This window comes from Protopterus annectens, chromosome 1.part0, assembly GCF_019279795.1.
Source record: "Protopterus annectens isolate FY-2018-M chromosome 1.part0, PAN1.0, whole genome shotgun sequence".
Taxonomy (NCBI): domain Eukaryota; kingdom Metazoa; phylum Chordata; order Ceratodontiformes; family Protopteridae; genus Protopterus; species Protopterus annectens.
Genome location: NC_056725.1, coordinates 473,044,312 through 473,069,102, shown reverse-complemented (window position 1 = coordinate 473,069,102; position 24,791 = coordinate 473,044,312). Strand labels below are relative to the sequence as shown.

Genomic DNA, 24,791 nt, shown 5'->3' with positions numbered 1-24,791 from the left:
CTTCTTATTTCTAGATATTTAACCAACAATCCTTTCCTACATTCTCGTAGTGCACAATGAGCAAATGATAAGCCATTTGTGAAATAGCATCATTCCAGTACAAAGTCTGGAACAAAGATTAGAAATATACAGGAGAATTCAAAGTGAAGGGAAAACAGAGATTACTAAAATATGCTCAGAGTACTTTTGTTCTCATATTTATATACTAGCGACAACCTGGTATAACAGAATAAGGCTGAAAAATAATGATCTTTTCAGTATGGTAAAACTAATTGTGATTTACATTCATTTTATTAATGTTTTGAGGCTATAGGATTTTACATCAATGTTTGCTGTTTTGGGAAGTTGTTGTGGAGTGTATAACTGGAGACTGCTCTCTAGATAACCCAGTAACAGAAGTTTGCTCAGTGAGTCACTAAATGGTTTACCAAAACGTCATAAATAAAAATTAAGTAGCTGCATGTCCAACCACATGAAATACTTCGAGGCATCAGGCATTATATTTAAAGGGCTTCTGTCCTTAACATCAAAGTAGCAAGTGAACTATAATGCTTTCACACTTTGCAACTGGAAATTATGCAGATATACAAATAAATTATCTTTTATTTAATTATTTTGTAACTGTAAGTCATGAACCAGGGTAAGATGGCTGCACAAATAATCCATGATATAGAGCATTCATCTGCAGCTAAGCAACCTCTACAGACATGTAATTTCATGTACTTTACACACATTTGCTACTAATCCTGTCAGTTTATTTCTTTTTTTGCTTCTTTTGACTTTTTTCTTTCATTTTTCTTACTTCTAGCAGTGGCTTGCACAAACTATTATGAGTTCCTCATGTTTTACTGTAATCTGATTGCCCTTCCTGTCATTCAGTAGCAAACCTAAATTATGGGAGTTCAACTACATACCATTTGTCAATTACCTGAATGCTTCAATAAGTCGTTCCACTTTTTGTGCTTCACCCTGGACTCTAATGTGGGCCTGAAATTTCCTCAGTGCATCATCCAGGTCCATACCTGAGAAGTCCATTTCATCGACCACACAGCTGTAACAAGCAAAAAGGGTGGTTAATTTTGGCAAGATTGCATTACATTATGTGAAGGCAGAAACAGACACCATGTCTATCTAGTTTCTAGTTTACTACAGTTGCCCTAGAAGGACATTTACAAAGACAGCCATATTCATCCCTTTATCTTGGCTACAATATCGTAAATTATAGCAAGTAAATGGAAAGTTTAGAAAGAACCAAACTTGGGGGACGGATGAGGAAGATTTTTTCAACAGAATGGGTGGTAGACCTGTGAAGCACCCACCTAGAGGACCACATGAGATGATTCAAGATGTAAGTCATGTCTCTCAATCTCTTAGCCCAAGAAATTTGCTCAAAGCAAAAATAATGGGGTAGAGGGCAAAGGGCCCAAAATAAGGAGAAGTTTTAAATATTGTTCTTATAAACAAAATTGACAGAACAAAAGGTTTTGCATTGACATGCATTTTCTGGCAGTTATGGAGTCTGAAACGCAAATGTCTTTCATTTTTTTATGACTTCCATCTTCAATAATTTGCCAGAAAAACACAAAGTTCGTTAGGAACAGGGCAAAATTATCAGGCAAAATCAGGACATTTTACAAAAATGTGGACAATTGAGAGGTATGATGTGAAGCGATCCACAAGCCACTTCTCACTGGACAACTAAATAATCACCCTGAGCTCAGGAGAATAGTAGAATATATGAAAAGCACAAGTTTGAGTGTGGCAAGCAAAAAAGCAGAGTTCACACTGAAACATGGTTGCATGATGGCGACTAAGAATTTACATTCATTAATAACAAAATCAAGAAGGGCAGCCGCGGTGGTGCAGCAATTTAGCGTTGCCACCCCACAGCAAGAGGTTCTCCGGTTCGATCTTTGGGTGGGGTGCCTTTTGTGTGGAGTCTGCATGTCCTCCCTGTGGTCGCGTGGGTTTCCTCCCACATCCCAAAGACATGCTGTAGGTGGATTGGATATTCTAAATTGGCCCTAGGCATGAGTGCGTGCATGTGTGTGCCTTCTGTGGGCTGGCAACTCGACACCGTAAAACTCCACTGCCAATCATGAGCAGACAGGTGATCCACTACGGCGACCCCTAACCGGGAAAAGCCGAAAGAAGAAGAAGAAGAAGAATAACAAATTCAAGACACACTTGTACGTCAGTGAAATGGCAACAATGAAAGCACTTGATAGTTAGAGATGATGCTAGAAAAAACTGTTAGAGTTTTCTGCATTCTTTAATATTTCAGAAACTCAAAAGGAGAAGACTAAGAATGTAGAGAAAAGGGTGTTCATAAAACAGAAAAAAGAGATTAATTAAAATTAAGAGAAGTGAGGTATGGAACAAAATAAACATGTATGAATGCCACACACAGCAGAAAAGGTTACCAAGTAAAGTGCAGGTACTTTGGTGTTATAGTATCCACCTAAGGGACAGTTGCCCGGCCCTAGGTAAGGCATGTGCAAACTATTGTAGAAAACAGAATCACTTTTCTATGGTTTCCAGAAACAACATATAAACAATCATCCACAACATAAAGACTGCAGGCCATTTAGATAAGGGAACCAGTAAAGTTAAAGTAAGGATGACATATACAAAAATATGTCTCATGAAAATACTTACAGGGAAGACAGCAAAGATAACAAGGACAAGAAAATGAAACACGAGTTAGACTATGCCCAAGGTCATCTGAGTTCAAGTAGTAGCTCTGCTACTTGATAGTGTGGGTGGGGAAGATAGGCGTGTCTACCCAGTGTGTGGGGTGGGGAGGGTTGAGGTTGGGTGACATATTGGGAGGAGATGTAAGCAAAGTGAGAGTGATTACCTGGCCAGATGTGTGGGAGGGTTAGAAGACAGGCTACTTGAATAGCCAAGGGCAAGTGCATCCTCAAATTACTCACCCTTACCTGCCCAGCAGAACAGCATGATGTCTGCATGCCGGGATAGATGATAAGGCTAGGGATTATTGACCAGCTGTGATGTGAATGAAGACTTTAAGTGCCACGTCTCATGTCTTAGGATCCCTCACTCTCTAGGAAAGTGTGCACTGTAACATTTAACACTCCTAGAAGTAAGAAGGGGTTCACCTGTTAAAACATGGGCAGATACAGGAACCTCAGAGACAAAAAAGTCAGAAGACTGTAGTAGGTTGAGGCCAAAGCCTGAGGTAAAGACATCAAATGCAAGAATGTATGCATATGCATGTTTAAAAAACTAAGTCAGTATAATAGCTGTTTCACTTCTTCTTCTTCTTTCGGCTTTTCCTGGTTAGGGGTTGCCACAGCAAATCACATGTCCGCTCATGATTGGCAGTGGAGTTTTACGGTGTCAAGTTGCCAGCTCGGCGCCCAACCTTCCACAGAAGGCACACACATGCACTCACACCTAGGGCCAATTTAGAGTGCCCAATCCACCTATAGCATGTCTTTGGGATGTGGGAGGAAACTGGAGCACCCAGAGGAAACCCACGCAACCACAGGGAGGACATGCAGACTCTGCACAGAAGGCACCCCAGCCGAGGATCGAACCAGGGAACCTCTTGCTGTGAGGTGACAACGCTAACCACTAAACCGCCATGGCCGCCCTATATAACAGCTGTTTCACTGCAGAAGCAATAGTAAAAAAAGATCACAAAAGTACTTTTTAATGTCCTGCAGACTGAGGAATTAAGTTGATAAGCTTCTACACAGGCAATGCATTACTTGTGGTATTGATGATGGATAACATAGAGATGCAGACTTTCTTATTTGTTACTCAGTTTAATTCTCATATATGGTTATATCCATGGAAAGAATAGCATCAAATGCATTGTTACTATTCCTATTGACCTGTGTCATGGCTGAAAACCATTCCAGGACTAACCTACTCACCTGGTTAACAACTAAATAAAATAAAATTAACAGAATACACATACACAACAAAAACTACTTAATGAATACAAATGTTAATGTAATGGTTTTGTTACGCTTACTAACAGGGCAAAAGACAGATTCTAAGAGGAGCCTTATAACACATCCTCACAGGAGAATTTGTTTTCATTTGAGGAAAAAGACATGAATAATTATAGAATCTCCAGAACATGGACCAAAACTAAGACATCATAAGGCCACAAACCAGTGGCTTTACCCATAGCACCACCACCTAATTCAAGAATCCAAGTTGAGTAAAGATTAGTTTACAAAAGAGAGTGGAAATGAAGACATATAAATGAAAAGGCACTTAAAAATGCATGATTATATAATATCAAAAGAGCAAAGATATTCAATAAAATAAACCACAGTTCAGGTTATCACTAGCTTGTGTTTCAGTATAGCACCAGATGTATTAAGGATTCCTCTACTCATGCAGGCTTATGAGGTATAAAAATGACATGGGTGCTACTTCCGCTGAGGAGATTTTTTTATCATGCACTACATAGCACATAATACAGATGTGGAGATGTGAATGTAGATATGAAGCAACTCTGCAAAGGGATTAGAGTAAAAAAAAAAGAAGTTTACCTCTATAAAGAAAAGTGACAGATAAGCACATAATTCTATGGGTTTGTATTTGCTACAAATGGCAAGTCATCAGACCAAAAGAAGAATAAAGCAGAATATGATAGAACAACTCTAACCGGTGCAAATCAAGTCAAGTCTTTTCTTTATGGCCATATATAGTTCAAGGTTTATGAAAAGCTGTAATAAAATTATAGGGCCACCAAGGGAGCCAATGATAAAAACGTTTCATTTACTTGAGCAAAAAAAAAAAAAAAAAAAAAAGTAAACATTAGATAAACTACGGAAAGTGTTGCACTCAGGTGCAGCAATGTCTTACTTTAATACAAACAGACCCACATTATTAGAAGTAAGCAGTACGTTGAGTCAAAGTAAGTAAGATAAAAGAAGGGCACAGGAGAGTGAAAGCATTTGCTAGAAAGTCCCCTGCCTGAGATGTAGCCAAAAAGGAAGGGAAGTGTTTTCAAATGTATGGTCATGTGAACAATTTCATAGGTACTAATCCAAGAGCACTGATGGACCCAATGAAGGCACAACTCTCCAGGTTAAAAACTTAATTTATTGTAGGTCATAAGCGCTTTCCCAGCTGCCGTTGCTTCATCAGATAGCAAACACATTAAACCAAAGCTGTTTTTTAAAACCGAGAAGTGAAACAGTATTAAATCACACAACCACAAAATTTAAAGAAACACAGCTAAAATAGATTCTATTTAAACAGCACATAAAAACATGCACATATAAATACAACATAAAAACGATGTAAACATTTTTTTATAAAACTTTCTATAAGCAGGTAAAAAAATACTGAATTAGCTAACAAGAAAACAAACATATATAATTGTAGATGCAAAGGCAAATACTCTCATCTGGCTAGTGGTCTAGTTTTTCTTTGGCTTCTTACCTTTTGATAGTTTTTCTTTAATTTCATAGGTACATTTTTGAAAAAGACTACAACAATCACAGATCACAACTATTAGAAACTACTTTCAAGAACCTTAAATCAAATTTCCATCTTCCACTTTATAAAGAAGCCTTCATGCTTAAGACTTCAGCCATATCAATTTACAGTGCAGTGTAACAGAAAAAAAGGAAGACAATGGTGCTGATTACTTTTCAAGAAAAGGGGGAGATATACATGCTACAGTGGTTGATGAACATGTGAACATGACTGCTGCTGTGCTGTGCTTAGAGCATTAACATTAACATTACCAGATACCAAGACTGCAGAATAGAATAAAAAGATTTTTTTTCAAATCTGAAGAAATATTATTGCAGTGACACTTGACATGTAATAGAGAGGGAAGACCTACAAATGGAAACCCTAAAAAGAAGACCAGAGAAGCAAACATGAGAAATAAAAGTTGCAGACAGAAGGTAGTGTTTTTTTTTTTAAGTTTAATGGTTAATAATATCAAAAGAACTCCAGATGAAGTGTATCATGGTAGAACATGAGGCCCACTTGCAGCAAGAGAAAACTATTTTTTTTTGTGTGGGTGTGAGTCCATCTACCTATACTACCTCCTATGTCACATTTTCTGACTTATTCTGTTATCTGATGCACTTTACAGGGGTCTGTCTTAGCAGCATACCATAACCTCAAAGGCCTAGGCTTGCCTGTAGTAACGATCTCACAGCCACCACCACTCAGTTGAAAAGGACCATTCTCTTGTCAATGCTGAAGAACAAAACCTACAGATCCGATATTGTCCTTTTCATTATTCCTCAACAAATGAGGTTCGGATACGATCCTCAGATCTGACAGTCACATACTTTAGCCTTTGGATCCAACTCTCAAGCTCCTCCGCCTACCCATAATGACACTGCCCATCCTCAATACTGCAGATCTCGTTTGCTGCCATCATGCTCAGATGCAGGGTCCTTCTCTTCAGAGATAACTTTACTGTATTTGTAAGCTTTTTTGTATTTTTACCTAAATATCTCCTTTTCCCTTTATTTCACAACCTCCCTCCTAGTGTACGCTATAAAGTTAGGTTTATTACTATTTTGATAGAATTTTCTATTTGTACCATAGTTGGTATTTCTTCTTTACCTATATCACAGGGTATTTTCTTGATTACAATTGCTGATAATCTTTCTAACTCTCAAAAACAAAGTTTTTTTTTCATTGTCATCGGTAGTATTTTTTTATTGTAGCACTGTTGATCTAACCTCTCCTGTCATGGCTGACAAACCGACAGGATTGAAGAAATGCCCTTCTTGCAGACATAAAATCCCAAACTCAGATGCCCAGAAGGAGTGCATTTATTATCTTGGAGCCACCCATCTGGAAATCAGCTGCAATATTTGTGTTGCTTTTAATTCCAGGGCTTTGGCTGACCAACACAGCAAGCTAATTTTAAAAGATCTTCTTCCTCCTAGTTCAACATCTTCTACTGGGGCTGAACCCCCTGGCAAAAGTACAAAATCTGCTCCTTTGGAGCATAGAAAATGCTCTCTGCTGAAATCCAGTACGACTTCGTCAGAACCCCCAGCAAAAATTCAAAAATAAACAGTTTGTCAAGGTCACGGTTAGTGTAAATGAATCGCCAGTAAATGTCGAAAGTACAATGTTGTTGTTTGTCTTTCGGATTTTCCCGGTAAGGGGTCGCCAGAGCGGAACTGCGGTCCGCTAATGACTGGCAGTAGATTTTTACGAAACGCACAGGTGCCAGCTCGACGCCCAACCTTCAACGAAGGCATGCCCATTTACACACGCATGTCTTTCGAACGCTACCCAGCCGCGGGGAGGACATGCAGACTCCACACAGAAGAAAGTACAATAAACCACAATATCAGTCAACGATTCAAACCACAGCCAAGGAAGTCACGGTTACTTGCCAAAAAGTAAAAGACATTTTATTGTAGGTAAGCGTTTTTGTGGTGCTACTCACACCACTTCTTCAGATCTTTTTACAACCATGCATCACATTGCACTCTAATTTATACTAAATTTTAAGTCAGCCCATTAGCATAATTACTTTAATTGAGTGAATTAACCTATTAACATTTCATAAAACTTTTATAAGAACAATGCTTTTGATCCACTTACACCTCATTCAACTATAAAATATATAAGAAAAATAATATATATATAAAAAAGTCTATATACACATATAAAAGTATATATATATATATATATATATATATATATATATATATATATATATATATATATATATATATAAACTACATATGCACACTATATATATATATATAAAAAAAACCATATGCACTTATATAAGAGAGAAGTAAATACATACTTTCACAAAATTCTCTCTATACCTAATCAAATATGAAAAGAAGTGATTTTATTATAATATATTAAATGAGTAGTAAAATTAGTAAAAAAACACATTTCCCCTTCTTTTCATATTTGATTAGGTGTACAGAGAATTTTTTGAAAGTATATATTTATATACTTTTATATGTATATATAGACTTTATATATATATATATATATATATATATATATATATATATATATATATATCAACGTCTTTTGGCTTTTGCCGGTTAGGGGTCGCCACAGCAGAACTCCGGTCCGCTAATGATTGGCCGTGAATTTTTACGGTGCTGAGTTGCCAGCCTGACACCCAACCTTCAAAGAAGGCACACCCATTCACGCACGCACCTACCTGCATATCTTTAACGTCATTCGACCACGGGGAGGACAAGCAGACTCCACACACACACACACACACACACACACACACACACACACACATATATATATATATATATATATATATATTATTTTTCTTATATATTTTATAGTTGAATGAGGTATAAGTGGATCAAAAGCATTGTTCTTATAAAAGTTTTATGAGATGTTAATAGGTTAATTCACTCAATTCAAGTAATTATGCTAATGGGCTGACTTAAAATTTAGTATAAACTAGAGTGCAATGTGATGCATGGTTGTAAAAAGGTCTGAAGAAGTGGTGTGAGTAGCACCACGAAAGCGCTTACCTACAATAAAATTTCTTACTTTTTGGCAAGTAACTGTGACTTCCTTGGCTGTGGTTTGAATAGCTGGCTGATTTTGTGATTTAGTGTACTTTGGATATTTACTGGTGATTCATTTACACTAACCATGACCTTGAGAAACTGTTTACTTTGTATTTTGTTGGTCGTGGTTAGTGCCAGATGGCAAAAGGAAACCTAAGGTGTTAAAGTACCACCAGTATGAGTGATGTTATTGAGCTGGAATATACTCCTGGAAACCAAGGAGAACAAACCAGTATAGTACGAAGGGATTTAATAGGCTTTATGATATGTACAGTAAATCCCCTATTGGATACAGAACAACCATCAGAAGATCTACAGGTGAGGCACAAAGACACTGACTTCTTCTCTTTAATGAGAGATGTCCACAAATTAGAAGATGAACTGTATAAAATTAAGAGGTTACAAGATGAGAGATTTCATCTGGAAGCTTGTCTGAAATATAAAGTTATACCCCATGGTCTCAGAATATTAAAAATGCCATTGCAGGCTGATAGGATGCCAGAAATGTTATCAAAATGGCAACAACTCAATTCAGAACTAAGTTTTAATTATATGAGGCTTATAATAGACTATACAGGGAAAGATGAAGAAATGTGTAGAGGGAAAATTCTAACCCAACAGGAACAATTATATAATGATTATCCACAGGTTCTGATTGATGAGAAACTAGCTGATATAATGGATTCTGTTTCTTTATACGAAAAGAGATTATACTGGCAGAAATTTGGTAAACTTGAACGAGACAGAAGGGATTTTAAGGCGGGTCATGTGTTCGTATGGCCACGAACACATACTGAATCAACAAACAACTGGAAAACCACCTTAAATAATACAGAGGATGGCCATTCAATGGCATCATGTACTAATAGCATACAAGACGCCCTAGGGGTGAGGCCAAACACCAACTCAGTCAGTTTAACGAAACAGGTGATAGCTCCAAATACACAAAATAAGGATGCTATGAGATGATAAATGGCGAGGAAACAACGGAAATGCCAGCAAATAACTCTAAAGTGCTACAAACACCACCATCCACCACAGCAAAGGATTTATCGAAAGGAAAGTTTTCCCAAGAAGAATGGGTTTTTCAGATATTCCCAACCAAATTAACACCAGTTCAACAAGGGTCTCTGAGGGGCAGAACAGAGGCGGATTCAAAAGGAAAGGACAACAGGGAATATTGAACGAACGGACTTCAAAGAAGGGATGGTACAACAACGGAGTGAAAGACCTCCGGTGTGGAATATTTCAACTAGAATGCTAACCCAGGATGAAATGAAGATGTTAAATAGAGGCCTATCGTTTATACCAGCTCAGACAACTGAGGTAACTGACAGTATATTAGATCTAAAAATGTTTAGCAGGAATGTGTTGCTAAGACTTATGTTTGCGAACAACAGTGACTGGGAAATGACTGTTTTTAAAAAACCTAGCACATTTATTCCTCCTGGTCACCCCATTGTAGATGTAGTTAGTAGTTTATGTGAGAAAGACATTTTTGAATTGTTGGATAAAGACAAGCGCATGGGCTTTTTTAATAATATGTTTAAAGGGGAGTACAAAGCTTTAAATGACTTAAAAAGATGATAATAATATTACAATAAAACCAGCGGACAAAGGGGGACCCATAGTAATTATGGACAAAAGTTACTATGATACTAAAATGAAAGAAATGTTGAATGATGTTAAAGTATATGAGATTATCACTGTAAAACAGAAAGAATACCTTTTAAAGAAACTGGAAAATGTTTTATATGAATGTCTGTTAGACAGTTGGATAACTGAAAACTTATATAATTATTTTAAAGTGAAGAATCCTCTTACCCCTATTATTCAAGGTATTCCCAAAATGCACAAGGATCCAGTGACCCCCCCCCCCCCAAGACCCATAGTCTCAGGAAAAAATTGGGCAACAGAACCAATATCTATATACATGGAGAGAACATTAAGACCATTAGGAGATAAGAATACTACCATTTGAAGGGACACTGAACAGTTTTTAAACCACTTATATGATTTTTGCATAGTAATAATTTAAGTTTGGACAATCTAAAGCTAGTTACATTAGATGTTCGATCCCTTTTTACATCAATTCCTAATGACTTGGGCATGGACATGTTAAGGGAATATTTGACCAAAGATGGTACTTATAGTCAGACAAAAATTTAATTAATCTGTCTATTGATGGAGCAGGTTCTCACGAACAATGTTATGCTATTTGAACATACTTTGTATTTGCAAAAAGAAGGGGTGGGCATGGGCACTTTGAGTGCCAACAGCTACGCAAGTTTAGTCATGGCCTTATGGGAGAACAATAGTATAAGCAATGGCACTTGGAAGCAGATAGTATTCTAAAGCAATTTGTCGATGACCTCTTTTTGTTGTGTGATGGAAGTCAGGGGGAACTTGACAGGTTTTGCAATGAGGTTAATACTAATACATCCTTTCTGACCTTTGAAATGAAGGCCTCAGATAAGGAAGTAAATTTTATGGATGTCACTGTGTTCAAGACAAGACAGGGTCAAATAACTACCAAGTTAAACTGAAAGGACTGTCATAGGAATACTATTCTGCACCGAGAGAGCATGCACACCGGACACCTTTTTAGAAATGTTGTAAAAGAGCAAACATTAAGAGTATCTAAGTTAAGAGCAAGGGATGAGGATTTTGATCAAAAGATTAAAGATCTGAGACAGAGATTTAGAGAGAGGGGCTACAGATATCATATTGCAACTGATTTAATAGATGAGAGTGCTAAGTTAAGAAGCACTACTGGGAAACCCTATTTTTCTAGAAATAGGAGTAATAGATCTGAGAACCCAACAGTGGAAAAGAAAGTTGTGAGGGTACCTATCCAATATTCAAGTAACATGGCTCCTGTAACAGGAGTCATTCGGAAACACTGGCCCATTTTGACACATGACCCCAATATAAGGGAGATAGTAGGAGAAAATCCAAGTTTTTCCTTTAAAAATAAGAAGTCTTTAAAGAGACATCTGTGCTATCCTACACAAGCTAAGGAAATTTTAAGTAAAAGTGTTAGCACCAGTAAGGGTACATTACCATGTACTAAATGTAATCAATGTAGATTTATAAACATCAGTAACAATTTTGTACACCTTGATACTGGTAGAGAATACGTATTTAATGTTCAAGCCACTTGCAATAGTAAGAACTTAGTATATTTAGCAGTGTGCAACATCTGTTCGAGCTTCTGTGTAGGAAAAACAAATAGAGAATTGAGGTTTAGAATACAACAACATTTGCTACACGTCAGGAATGGGAACCCGACAAATGCATTGGCTAAGCATGTGCAAAATAATGGGCCAGAGCACACATTTAGCTTCCAAGCAATAGAAATAACAAGAGAAAATGATAGGGGGGATATTATAAATAGAACTGAGACTTCTGAAACACGTTGGATCATAAGATTAAGAGCAGATAGGGGTCAGGGGTTAAATGATAGGATTCCCCTTAAGCCCATACTATGAAACAGGTCCTTGATTTGATTGAATAAAGTGATTTTATTATAATATATTAAATGATTAGTAAAATTAGTAAATAACTACATTTCCCCTTCTTTTCATATTTGATTAGGGGTAGAGAGAATTTTTTGAAAGTATGTATTTACTTCTCTCTTATATAAGTGTATATGTTTATATATATATATATATAAATATACATATATATATATATATATATATATATATATATATATATTTTTTTATATGTGTATATAGACTTCTTTTACATATATATATATATATATATATATATATATATATATATATATATAATTTTTCTTATATATTTTATAGTTGAATGAGATGTAAGTGGATCAAAAGCATTGTTCTTATAAAAGTTTTATGAGATGTTAATAGGTTAATTCACTCAATTAAAGTAATTATGCTAATGGGCTGACTTAAAATTTAGTATAAAATGGAGTGCAATGTGATGCATGGTTGTAAAAAGGTCTGAAGAAGTGGTGTGAGTAGCACCATGAAAATGCTTACCTACAATAAAATTTCTTACTTTTTGGCAAGTAACTGTGATTTCCTTGGCTGTGGTTTGAATTGCTGGCTGATTTTGTGAAAAATTCAAAAATGTTTGGATCCGACATCCTCTGATCCAAAGGCTTGATCTTTGGATCTGAAGCCATGAGATCACAAAGCTTTGGATCCTACTGTAATACTGTTTAGTCCTAAGGCTACAACCTCGAATCCCAGATCTTCGGACCCGAGACCTGGCACCTTACAAAGAGTCTGCTCAGCAGAGTTCATCCTGGATCTGATGTCTCCTACTCTGCACTCTCCTATCTTGCAGACCTCCAAGAAACATTCTAGGCCACAGTCCATCACATGTTCCAGGTCTTCCAGAAGTTTATCAGAAGTGGATGCAGATAGGATGATGCAAGCATTTCTTCAGAGCTCAGATCCAGATGGGGATCATACTGGCTCCATCCGCTATTGGATCCCTGAGTCTTCCGACCACTTCTCATATGATTCTGTCTACTCTGATCTGTCTGACAGTTTTGGAGCCCCAGAATCTGACAGCCCTGAGAGATCCAGAGTTGGATCTGAAGAAAATCTCTTCTTTGACTCTGACAGCATCCCTGACTAGTTCTGCTCCTATGCCTTCAGATTGGAAAGGGTCCCAGAGCAGATGTATCAGAGGTGGATCCGTGGGACCAAGATCTACTCCAATGTTATCAGATCCATCCCTGCACCTAAGAGCTTTGGCACTGGATAGCTTGAGTCCAATTCCATCCTTGAGGCACAGATCTGATAGGAGTCATGATCTCCCTGTACTGGAAGACTTGGTTCCAACGTGGGTGGCCTTGGCTTCTCTGGGCCCATCTGCTTTTGATGTCATGGAAAAGGCTTTTCCTCTTCCTAGAGAACTGGTCTGTCATCCCTTGGACCCACTCCCTATTCCCTCCTCGGTTCCGAGCTCTAAGTTGATCAGGCCTATTCCACAATGACAGCCAGTTCCAGCTAACTTCCAATCTGTTCCTGTAGAGGAAATCCCCCTGTCTTCAGATACCTCCCCTGAACATCCCTGGAGGAGATTCATCGGAAGAGAACAAGCAAGAGGAGGCACACAGATTCCCCATTGGAATCTGTCATGGAGGATACTGATTTCAATGAAGAAGAAGGGTCCCCCAGATCACCACCAGATGATATATCCTTTGGAGACATATTAGACATCCTCAGACAGAAAGGTGGTTGGTCTTCCAAAAATCCTTCTCCAGATGAATCAATATTTTTGAAAGCTTTTGGTTCTGGCCTGTCTACATCTTGGGTATCTCTCCATCCTGGTGGATGAACTCATTGATTTAGTTTCCCACCAGGTATGGAAGAAGCTCTATACCATTAAACCCATTCCAAAATGACCTGACAAATTTTTAGCTCCTCCTAAGGATAGACCCCACTGGAGCAAAGAAGTCCCAGTAGATGCTATGGTGGTTGTGGCAGACACTAAAAAAGAGCTAGCAGAACAGAACTCTTCTGTCTGTCTGCCAAAACAGAGAGTCTAGGGCACTGGGCAGATCTGAAAAGTGGGACTTTACCTCGGTGACCTACAGCTTGAGGTCTGTTAATTACCTGGTACATTTCACAAGAGTACAGAAAGACCTGGTTAAGGAACTATTGAATTCTCTCTCAAGAGTCCATGTCTGCAGAGAATTTCAACAGATCATTTTCGCAACTGGCCACTCTTTCATCAATTTCCAATGCTTCCATGAGGTTGATCTCTCACGGAGCTGAGTGCACCTCACAGGCTGCTGGTTCAGGCACTGCCATAGGGACACATGCCTGGATGTGACTATGCGACTTTGTTGAGCCTTTTATGACATACTTCATCAACACTCCCTTTGACGGGGCATCCTTGCTTGGTCCATTGATTAAAGAGATGCTTACCTGCAGTGAACAAGAAGAGCAGACTATCTGCCACGGGAATCAAGTTTTTTACCCCTCAATGAACCTTTTCTAGGAATCAGAGGGGTGGTCAGAAAATGTGGTTCCGCAAATCTCAGGGACCTTTCTAAGATTTGCATGGGGGTGACTCCTCCAGAGCAGAGGAGGCAGTTCCAATGGTAGACATCTCCCTAGAGGCAGAGTAGGCCTACAAAATCAGTGTTTCCATGATTCATTTATAGGCAGACCCTTCCAACACTCTTGAAGTGCTGCCCGACTGTCTGCCTCTGGAGGCAGTCAGGGGACAATTGTCTTTGCACACAGATGGCTGGGTAAATGTAACAGAAGATTCATGGGTGCTAAAAATAATATCCACAGGTTATTCCATTCCATTTTTCCAACTCTCTTTCTGCAAAAGAAAGAAACTTTCAAATGTCCCACCCAGTCACAGGAAGGCAGCAGCACAAGAAATTCAAAAGCTGTGAGACAAAAGAATCACCCAAGAGGTCCCACCACACCTAGTTGGATTTGGAACTTACTCATATTTATTTTTAGTGCCCAAAAACAGGGGACCTCAGACCAGTTCTGGATCTCAGCAAATTAAATAGGTATGTGAAAACGTCAAAGTTCCAAATTGTCATGGTACAGTCCATTCTGCCATTTTTTTCGCAAGGATGACTGGATGTGCTGTATAGATCTTCAGGATGGTATCACATCAAAACAGACAGGCACACCAGAAGACATTTGTGCTTTCGGCTGGGAGCCAGTCACTACTAAGTCAGAGGCCTGCCCTTTGGACTCACCACAGCCCCCCAGGGGGTTTATCAAATGTATGGCAGTGGTTGCAGCTCACTTGAGACTCAAAGGATTCTGAATGTTTCTATATCTAGATGACTGGCTCCTCACTGCTCCCTCCTTGCACCTCCTTCAACAATCCGGGAACTATTTGCTCCAGATTTGTCAATCACTGGGAATAACGATCAATTATGAAAAATCAAAGTTGACAACAGTTCAGAGCCTGGAGTTTATCAATGCAATTCTGAACACAACAGTGCAGATGTTATCATTACCAACTCTTCTCATAGACACATTCAGATCTCAGGTTCACCAGATCTCTTCCCATCATCTCCTCCAGCCAGATTCATTCTTCAAGTGCTGGGATTTATGGCAGCAGCAGCAATAGTATTACTTCCCTTAGCACAATACTATATGTGTGTTCTTCAATGGACTCTAGCTGTTTACTGGTCTATTCTTCAACAACCCCTATCTTTTCCAGTCAAGCTTACTCCAATTTGCAAATGTCACATTGCGGTGGATCCAGTTGGATGACATTTATCTAGATCATCTCTTTGTTTTACCACCCACAATGGCCACAGTGACTAAGGAGGCTTCCCAATTGGGATGGGGGGGCATTTCTTGGGAAGGATGGTCCAAGTCATGTGGTTCCCCCAAGAGACGAATTTACATATCAACGTACTGGAGATGACAGTGGTCCTATTTGCATTGCAGGCATTCCAAGATGCTCTTCCTCTAGGGACTTTTGCGATTCAGGCCAACAACATGTCTGTTGTCTGATACATCAACAAACAAGGAGGAACCTGATCTTAACCTCTTCACAGAGAGGCCACGAAAGTGTGGCAATGGCCATATCTCTCAACTGTCCAGATTTTTACAGAACAACCAGATTTTTGCCTCATATTTTTAGCGTTCCTCATAAAATTTGTGATTTTCTGAATTCTTGAGGCAAATCAGTGAGGACTGAATTAACTAATGTCAAGCATTTGAGTTTCAGACTTGATATCCTTCAGAAAAATGCATGGTAACCCAAGACCTTTTATTCTAAAAACTTTCTAAATTTATAAGAGCAACATTTAAAATTTGTCCCTTATTTTTGGTTTGTCCAGATTTTTTATGCGAAGATGTTGAGAGCAACGGCAATGGGTGATCTCCTAAAATTGCTTTCCATTTGCAATGCACATTCAGGGGAAAAACAATGCTTTAGTGGACAAATTAAGCAGGTCCATTCCGATGCCTCATGGCTGGTGTCTCAAACAATCTGTGGCAGAAGAGATTATCTGTTGTTGGGGCCAACCTTACTCCATCCTCTTTGCTTTCCCCCACAGCAACAAGCGTAGCAAGTATTTTGCCCTGAGCACCCCTGGGGGAGATACCGAGAGATGCTTGTAGTCCATGTTTGGCCATCTGGTCGTATTTATGTGTATCCTCCACTTCCCTTGATTCCCAAATCTCTACAGAAAGCAATCTGGTTGAAGAGCTCAGTCATCCTCATTGCCCCCTATTGGCCTCGACAGGTGTGGTTCCCCTTCCTTTGATCTCATCTTCGTTATTCTCCATGGATGAATCATGAATGAATTCCAGATCTCCTCTCACACCCCTCAGGGATGAGCCATCCCAATATCCAGGCCCTCAAGCTAACCGCATGATTTTTCCACTTCCAATGATTGTCTGACAGTGCAGGCTTTCTTCCCCAGTGTGTAACATAACATTATCATTGGAAAGTATTCCACCAAGAAAGTTTACAAGAGTAAGTGGAAACGATTCTTCTCCATTTGGGCATTGAAAAATTATGCTGATCCATTTTCTGCCCCGGTTTTTGCTGTCCTTGAATTTTTAAGTGTTCTGTTTAAAGAAGGAGCTAGCTTTTCTAGAATTAAACTGGAATTGGCTGCCATTTCCAGTTTTTGCACAGGAAACAGAAACTATTCTTTGGCCTTTTCCAAATTATGTAAAGCATTGCTAAAAGGCAACTCCTTCTTAGAACACCAGTAAAGGATCCTTCACCTTTCTGGGATCTGACTGTCATGCTACAAGACCTAACTCAAAAACCCTTTGAACTTTGCAAAAAATGAACTAAAATTTCTTTCAAGGAAAACAGATTTATTAGTAGCTATTATTTCTGCAAGAAGGATTTCTGAGCACCAAGCTCTTTCATCAAAGACTCCCTACATTATTTCCATAAAGACAGGGTTACTTTACGAACAAACTCTTTTTTTACCTAAAGTAGCTTCTGAATCAAACATTAACACTCATGTACAATAATGCTGATTAATTTATCTCCATTTTTACCACTCTGAATACATCTGGCAACCAACTGAATTCCTGCTTTCATGTATATATTCTGTATATGTTACTGTAATCAAACCAACTAAATTCCTGAGTTATGTATATATTCTCTATGTATATGTTTTGTATATATTACTGTACCCACTATGTGTAATACTGTTTCTACTTCTGTACCAATTAATGTTTAATTTTTTTTTTCTGCATCTATGTTCATGTTGGAGCTTTTCTCCCCGGACCTCCACCGAAAATTGGCTCTTTTAGGCCCGGTGGACTTTCCCGGTAAACAAATGCAATAAATAAATAAATTTACCTGTGCTCTTTCTAAATTTTTCAAATAAAGGAGAATACACACTACATCTCCAAGATGTCTACAGACAATTACATTTTTATCTACACAGGACAAAGCAAATCAGAAAGTCAGATCAACTATTTGTTTCCTTCTCACCAAAAATAATGGGTTTTCTAGTTTCTAAAGTTACTCTAGCTAAATGTATCAAAGATTGCATTTCTTGGATCTATTCTCAACAAGGCACTGCCCTACCTAAACCACCTAAAGCCCACTCAACTAGATCCACAGGTAATTCAACTACTTTTTGGCTAGGAACATCTATTGATAATATTTGCGCAGCAGCCACATGGTCTAATGTACATACCTTTGTTACTCATTACAAATTGGATCTAATACCCAGAAGTTGTGCAGCCACTGGCAAAGTGGTACTACAGAATATCTTTCCATGAGGGCCAACCAAGATCAGTGTAGCTGGGGACTCTGACCCATTTATTGAGGAAGAATGAAAAGGACAACATCAGATTTATAACTTATGTACTTACCATTATTAGGCATCTGTGTTGTCCATTTTCATCCTTCCTCAATTTCCTTCCCATCCATCCCTGTCCTTAAATCTTCTGAAGGAACCTGTTGGATTGTTTATTGGAACTTATAGTTCTGGGTTTGAGCTCTGTTCTCTCAGCTATACTGTCTCTGTCTAGTTATAGGGAGTTTATGGCAACAAACTCAATCTGGGGTAGTGAGGATGGACAGGAGCATTGTGGGTAGAAGGAGGAGCTCGAGAGTTGATCCAAAGTCTACAGTATGTAGCCAATTTTGATCCAAGGATTGGATCCAAACCCCATTTATTGAGGAACAATGAAAATGGACAACATGGATGCCTAGTTATGATGAATACATCACACACACACACACACACACACACACACACACACACACACACACACACACACACACACACACACACAATTTTTCTGCCTCCCAACCTGCTGACCATCAACCTTCCTCCAAATAACTTTAGGTCCATTCACTTTCCTGACCATAGCAATGTGGCCACTGCCCTGGGCAAGAGGGAGCCATTATCTAGGCAAACAGAAAGATTGTTTTTCCCCTGCTATCCATAGACCAGCCAACTGCCCACCATATGGCTTGTCAATCTCCCATCAATGGGCACCATGATAGAAAGACTGAGGACCCACAGGACAAAAACTGATATCACCACTGAACCTCTACACCCATTACAGCCAACTTAGTGGCTTGCCACTTCCCCAATTCTTCCAGTCTCCCTTCAGCCTAAGGGCCCTTCACACACAAGGACACCAAGATCTGTTTTGTCCCTAATTCTTGCCCCTGGCTGGTGATAGGGTCTACTATGCCTTTTCTGAACATGTATGCTCCCATATGCAGTGAGAGCTACCATCACAGGCTTTGTGGCATTAAGCCCATGCCCCTGGTTGTACTCTGCCTTTAGATGCCTGAAGGGTCTTTGCTTGATGGTGACAAGTGCAACTAACAGGAACCATGATGGACAAACTGGCATTGAACTCTCATTTCTATCATCTACTATCATCCAGTGTTCAAGTTACTACAGAAGCTAGGATTATCTGGGTCATAGTCAGGGCTTTATCCTCTACGTCAGTGAAATTGGAAAGAAAAATCTAGATCTGATGTTGCCATTTTCATTCATTCCTTAATGAATGGGTCTCAGAGCCAAATCAGCTGCTGTTCTCTAGATTCTAGGTTCCAACTGTCTAGCTCCTCCCTTTACCCATAATTGCCCTGACCACTGCATTACCTCAGATCTCATTTGTCTCTCTAACAATCAGTTGGGATTGTGTTCTCTCGAGCTCAACATTTTTCGTATTTGGGAATAATTAATAATTCTTGCAATTTAACTTAATTTTCCTTAAAAATTCCTTATTTAGCTTTCTGATAGCATCCTCTCTTTACCGCTAAACTAGTTTTATTCCTTTTACAACTTTCTTTATGATTCCTTGGTATTCGTCTTTACCATAGCTGGTAAAGTTTTCCTTCTTTCCTGTACCTTCTCTGTGAGGTAGGAATTTTACCAGTGTTGGTATAAATTTTGCTCTTTTTATATCACTAAAAAAATATCTTTCTCCTGTCCTTCACTGACTTTTTGCCATTAGGCATTTCTCATAGCATGGCTGAGCCAAAGCCTACTACTTCATGTGGGCAAAAGATACCCAATTTTGATGCCCACAGGGAGTGTGTTTATTGTTTAGGGCCTGACCAACTAGATACGGCTTGTAATATCTGCATTTGTTTCAAAGCCAGAGCCATCACTGATTATTATAGTAAATTAGTACTGAAGGGCCTTATTCCTGCTACTGCTCCTTCATCTACTACGTCTACTTCTGGGGCTCAAACCCCCTTCGCAGAAATCAAAATCCACAGAGCCAAGGGAGCATAGAAAGCCCTCTCCTGTCTTGTATCCCAAATCTGCTCCAATGATGTAACCTCCAGCCAAGATTTCCAAACACTCTGATCCAAAACCCTCAGGTCTGACACTTTCTTTCACAAAGTCTCCTTGGCACTGAAGCACCTACTTTTCTCCAGAGCCAATGTCTCCTAGACTGAGTTCTCCTTTTCTGCAAGAGACTCCAGGAAAGTCTCCTTGACCTACTTCCACTTCTTCCATGTGGTTCTTCCAAAGTTTTTCCAAAGTAATGGTGGATAGAATGATGAGAACATTTTTCAGAACACAGATCTAGATGGGGGTCTTACCAAATCCATCTCCCATTGGATCAGCGAGCCTAAACCTCCCTGACATACCATCATTACTCCTCTGATCTGACCTTCTGTTTCAGAGCCCTCAGATCCAAGATATCCAAGAGTCGACGCATCAGATCCGAAGATGCCTTTATCATCAACTCTGACTACTTCCCTGATTTGTTCGGCTCCCCTTGAGCAAAACGTGTCTCTGAGCCACAGCTTTGGTGTTGGATCCAAGGGATTGACCTCAACCCTGTAGCTTTCAGAGCTGTCACTTCCCCTCAGGGCCTCGATGCTGGACAGCTTGGTTCTGACTCCTCCCTTGGAGCACAGGGTTGGGGAGGACCCTGGTTTGTCTGATCCAAGAGTTTTGGCTCTGGTTAGATTAGCTTTGGCATCTCATGGTCCCTCTGCCATAGGGGTGGTGGAGAGGGTATTCTCTTACCTGAGAGTGGTCTCCACTCTTACCCCTTTGAATCCAATTCCTGTTCCCTTTTCAGATGCTGTTTCTGAGTCTCTGCATCCTACGCCACAGGCACAGTCAGCCCATAACAGCTTCCAGGCAGTTCCAGTTAGGGAACTCCCTGACTCTTCCAATACCTTGTTAGAGCATCACACTGAATAGGCCCCCAAAAAGAGGTTGTGCAAAAGAAAGCACTTAGGCTCCCTCAGGAATTTTTGACAGAAGACACCGATTAGATCTCTACTAGAAGACATCTCCTTTGGAGACATTCTAAAAATCCTACTCCAAAAAGATAGTTGGTCTTCGCAAACCCCTTCCCAGGAGGAGTTGGTGTTCCTAGAAGCTTTTGGGTCTGGCCTATCTACATCCTGGGTTACCCCTCCCAGCAGCTGAGCTTATAGTTCTTGTCTCCTGCTGGCCATGGAAGGAACTGGACAACTCAGAACCAATTTCCAGGTGACCAAATAAGAATTTTTGGAGCACCTACAGACAGACAGTATTGGAGTAAGGAAATCCCCATAGATGCCATGGTTGCTGCAGGAGCCAAGCAGAGCTCCTCTGTCCATCCCCCTAATACAGAATCTTGGGCATTGGACATGTATACAAAGTGAGTTTATGCCTCAGCAACTTTTGCCTTATGGTTGCTAAACTACCTGGCACATTTCACTAGATCACAGAAGGTCTTAATTAAGGAATTCTCCAACTCTACCCCTGGGTCCATGTCGGCGGAGGAAGAGAAGACTCATTCCTCTTTACTGGCCACCCTGCAATCTATATTGAATGTGTCCATGAGGTTAATCTCTCGTGCAACTGAAGGTTCCTCACAGGCCATGGATTCTGGCATAGCCCTTAGGAGATATACTTGGATGTAATTGTGTGACTTTGCAGAGCCCCTTAAAGCATTATTCATCAATGCTTCCTTTGTTAAATCTTCTCTGTTTGGGCCCACTGTTAAACAGACACTTTCATGCAGTGAATAAGATGGAAAGACGTTATCTGCTATGTGAATCTGTTTTCCTACCCTGTAAAGACCCTTTTCTAGAAATCAACGCAGTCATAAGAAAATGTGTTTCCAGAAATCTCAAGGAACTTTTCAAGAATCATGTGGAGATTTCTTCCCTAGAGGCAGAGAGGGAAATAATAACAATGGTAGATGCCACCCACTCAGCAGAGGGGATCCGCAAAACCAAGGTTTCTGAGATTCCATCTTGGACAGATCTTTCCAGCTCTCCAGAAGGATTGCCTGACTGTCCTTCTGTATAGGCAGTTGGGGGGTGCTTGTCTTTGCACCCAAAAGCCTGGGCAGCCATCACAAAAGATATGTGCATGCAAAGAATCATATCCAGTGGATATTTCATTCCCTTTTTACAAGTTCCCTATTCTGGATCTCAGTTTTCTGAACCAGGTTGTGAAGAGCTTCAAGTTTCAGATGGTCACGGCTCAGTCCATTCCGCCTCTGTTACAGGAAGATGACTGGATGTGCTCTATAAATCTTCAAGATGTGTACTACCACATCAAAATGAACAGATGCTCTCAAAGATACCAAAGCTTCTGCCTGGGAGCCAGCCATTATCAGTTCAGAGCCCTGCCCTTCGGTCTCACTATAGCTCCCAGGGTGTTCACTATATGCATGACAGGGGTAGCAGCTCATCTCAGACTGCACAAATTCAGTGTTTCCCTATTTAGATGACTGGCTCCTCACTGCACCAACTAGGCATCTCCTACTAAAAACCAGGGATTAATTACTCTAATTATCTTAATCCGCAGGGATCACAGTCAATCTTTCAAAGTCCCATTTTCAACCAGTTCAAGTCTCGCACATCACAGTGGCTCATCTAGATACAGTCAATCATCTCATTGACCTGCCACAATACAGAATTCTTACCTTGAGATTGCATGTCAGACAGATTCTTTCTCACTTCTCTCCCCCAGCAAAAATGGTTCTCAAAGCTCTTGGATGAATGGCTGCAGCAATTACCTTGATTCTTACTGCTCATCTTTACATGCAAATCCTCCAGTGGACACCAGCAGCACAGTGGTCCATTCTTCAGTAACCCTTGCAACACCATATAAAACAACCTAGAGTCTGCGGGGACTCCCTACTGTGGTGGATTCAATCGAACGAGATTTGTCAAGGATGTCCTTTTATTCTTTCACCCCCCCCATGCCACTTTGACCCTGGATGGCTCCCTATTGGGGTGGGGGTGGCATTTCTTGGGATGGACTGTTCAAAGTACATGGCCCCCAGAAGAGATCAAACTGCATACAAATGTCTTGGAGATGACAATGGTCCTTCTAAATTTGCAGGCCCTTCAAAACTCTCTTTCTGTAGGGATGATTGCTGTCCAGATGGACAAGATGTCAGTAGTCTAGTACATCAACAAACAAGGGGAACCAGATCTTATCCCCTTTGCCGAGAAGCAATGAGAGTTTGGCAGTGGGAAATCTCCTCCAACTGTTTTCTTGTAGTGATGCACATAGGTTCAAAGGTTCATAGGTGTATACTAGGCTAATGGCCCTGGAGCCTTTACAATCCTAGCCCATAGGATTTCCCTGGCATCATGCCACCCGACCTTAGTTCCCAGTGCCTCTGTCGAGTAGAGCCACTGGAGTGATCCCTGGGGTGAATTTTCTATTTTCCATCCACTCATCAAGATTTCTCTTGAAGAAGGCCAGTGAGGTGCTCTGCTTGACATGTATGGGAAGTCTATTCCATAGCATGGGCAGTCTCTGGGTTATGAACCTGTCCCTCCAGCATGTTCTGTTGATTGTGGTAATGAGGTTGAGGTCTCTGGAGCATGTGGTGCAGAGGAATTGGGATTTCTTTAGATGCAGTATTTCTAACAGAGCTGGGTCAGACATGGCTTTGTAAGTCAAGCAGAGATCGCCTCTAAGTAGGTGTTATGAGACAGAGAATAGTTGGGAGTTTTTTGAGTCTGTCCATATAGGACAAATGTTTAAGGTCTAGGAACCTCTTTGTGAGGTACTTTTGTGGCCTCTCCAGTTGTTGCAGGTGTTTAGTGAGGTACATGCCAAATGGGGCATTGTACTCGATGATTGGTCTAATGAGGGAAGAGTAGAGGCAGACAATGACCTCTTTCTTCCTGGATGCAAAACCCTTAGTAATGAGATGTGCCACAGAAGGACTTTCTGACCACAGTGACAATGTGGTGGTCTAAAGAGAGGTTGCTGTCAACCTGTGTTCCCAGATCTCTTATAACCCCTTTTGTGTTCATTCATGGAAACTGGGTTTTTCCTCCAAACGTGATGATGACACATTTTTTGGCATTAAGCTTAAGACCATGGTTCTGACACCAGTCATTGGTCTCAGTGCGGCATTTCTGTAGGATGTCAACATCACTTGGGGAGTTAATAATAGCTCCCAATTGCAATCATCTGCTAACTTTGTCAGCCAGAGTATTTTCGTGTTGGCCTGGACTTCAGAGAAGTAGGTATCAAACAGGAGAGGACCCAGGACCAAACCCTGTGGGACTCTACTCGTGACTGGTCAGCAGTCTGACTTGGAGTCAGCTACTTTCACACTGTGGGTTCTACCTGTGAGCCAGTTTGCAACCCACCTAGTGATATAGGGGTTGATGCCCAGCTTAGTGAGTTTTTCTATGATTCCTGAGTGGGGAATGATATCAAAAGCCTTGGCCAGATCAAGGTAGGCTGTATGAACCACCTTGCCTTCATCCACAGCTCTGGTGACTGACTCAAAGAAGTTGACCAAGTTGAGCAGGCATGATCTACCCTTTACAAAA

At 40.1% G+C, this 24,791-nt stretch overlaps 1 protein-coding gene across 5 annotated transcripts in view; it reads right to left on the bottom strand.

Annotated features, from left to right (window-relative positions):
* Window positions 1–24,791, bottom strand: part of IQSEC2 (IQ motif and Sec7 domain ArfGEF 2) — a 575,830-nt gene that overhangs the window by 185,133 nt on the left and 365,906 nt on the right. For all 5 annotated transcript variants that reach the window (XM_044060579.1, XM_044060614.1, XM_044060605.1 and 2 more), the window contains exon 6: window positions 929–1,051. In XM_044060579.1, coding sequence (XP_043916514.1) covers window positions 929–1,051 — 123 coding nt within the window. The remainder of the gene's footprint in view (window positions 1–928; window positions 1,052–24,791) is intronic.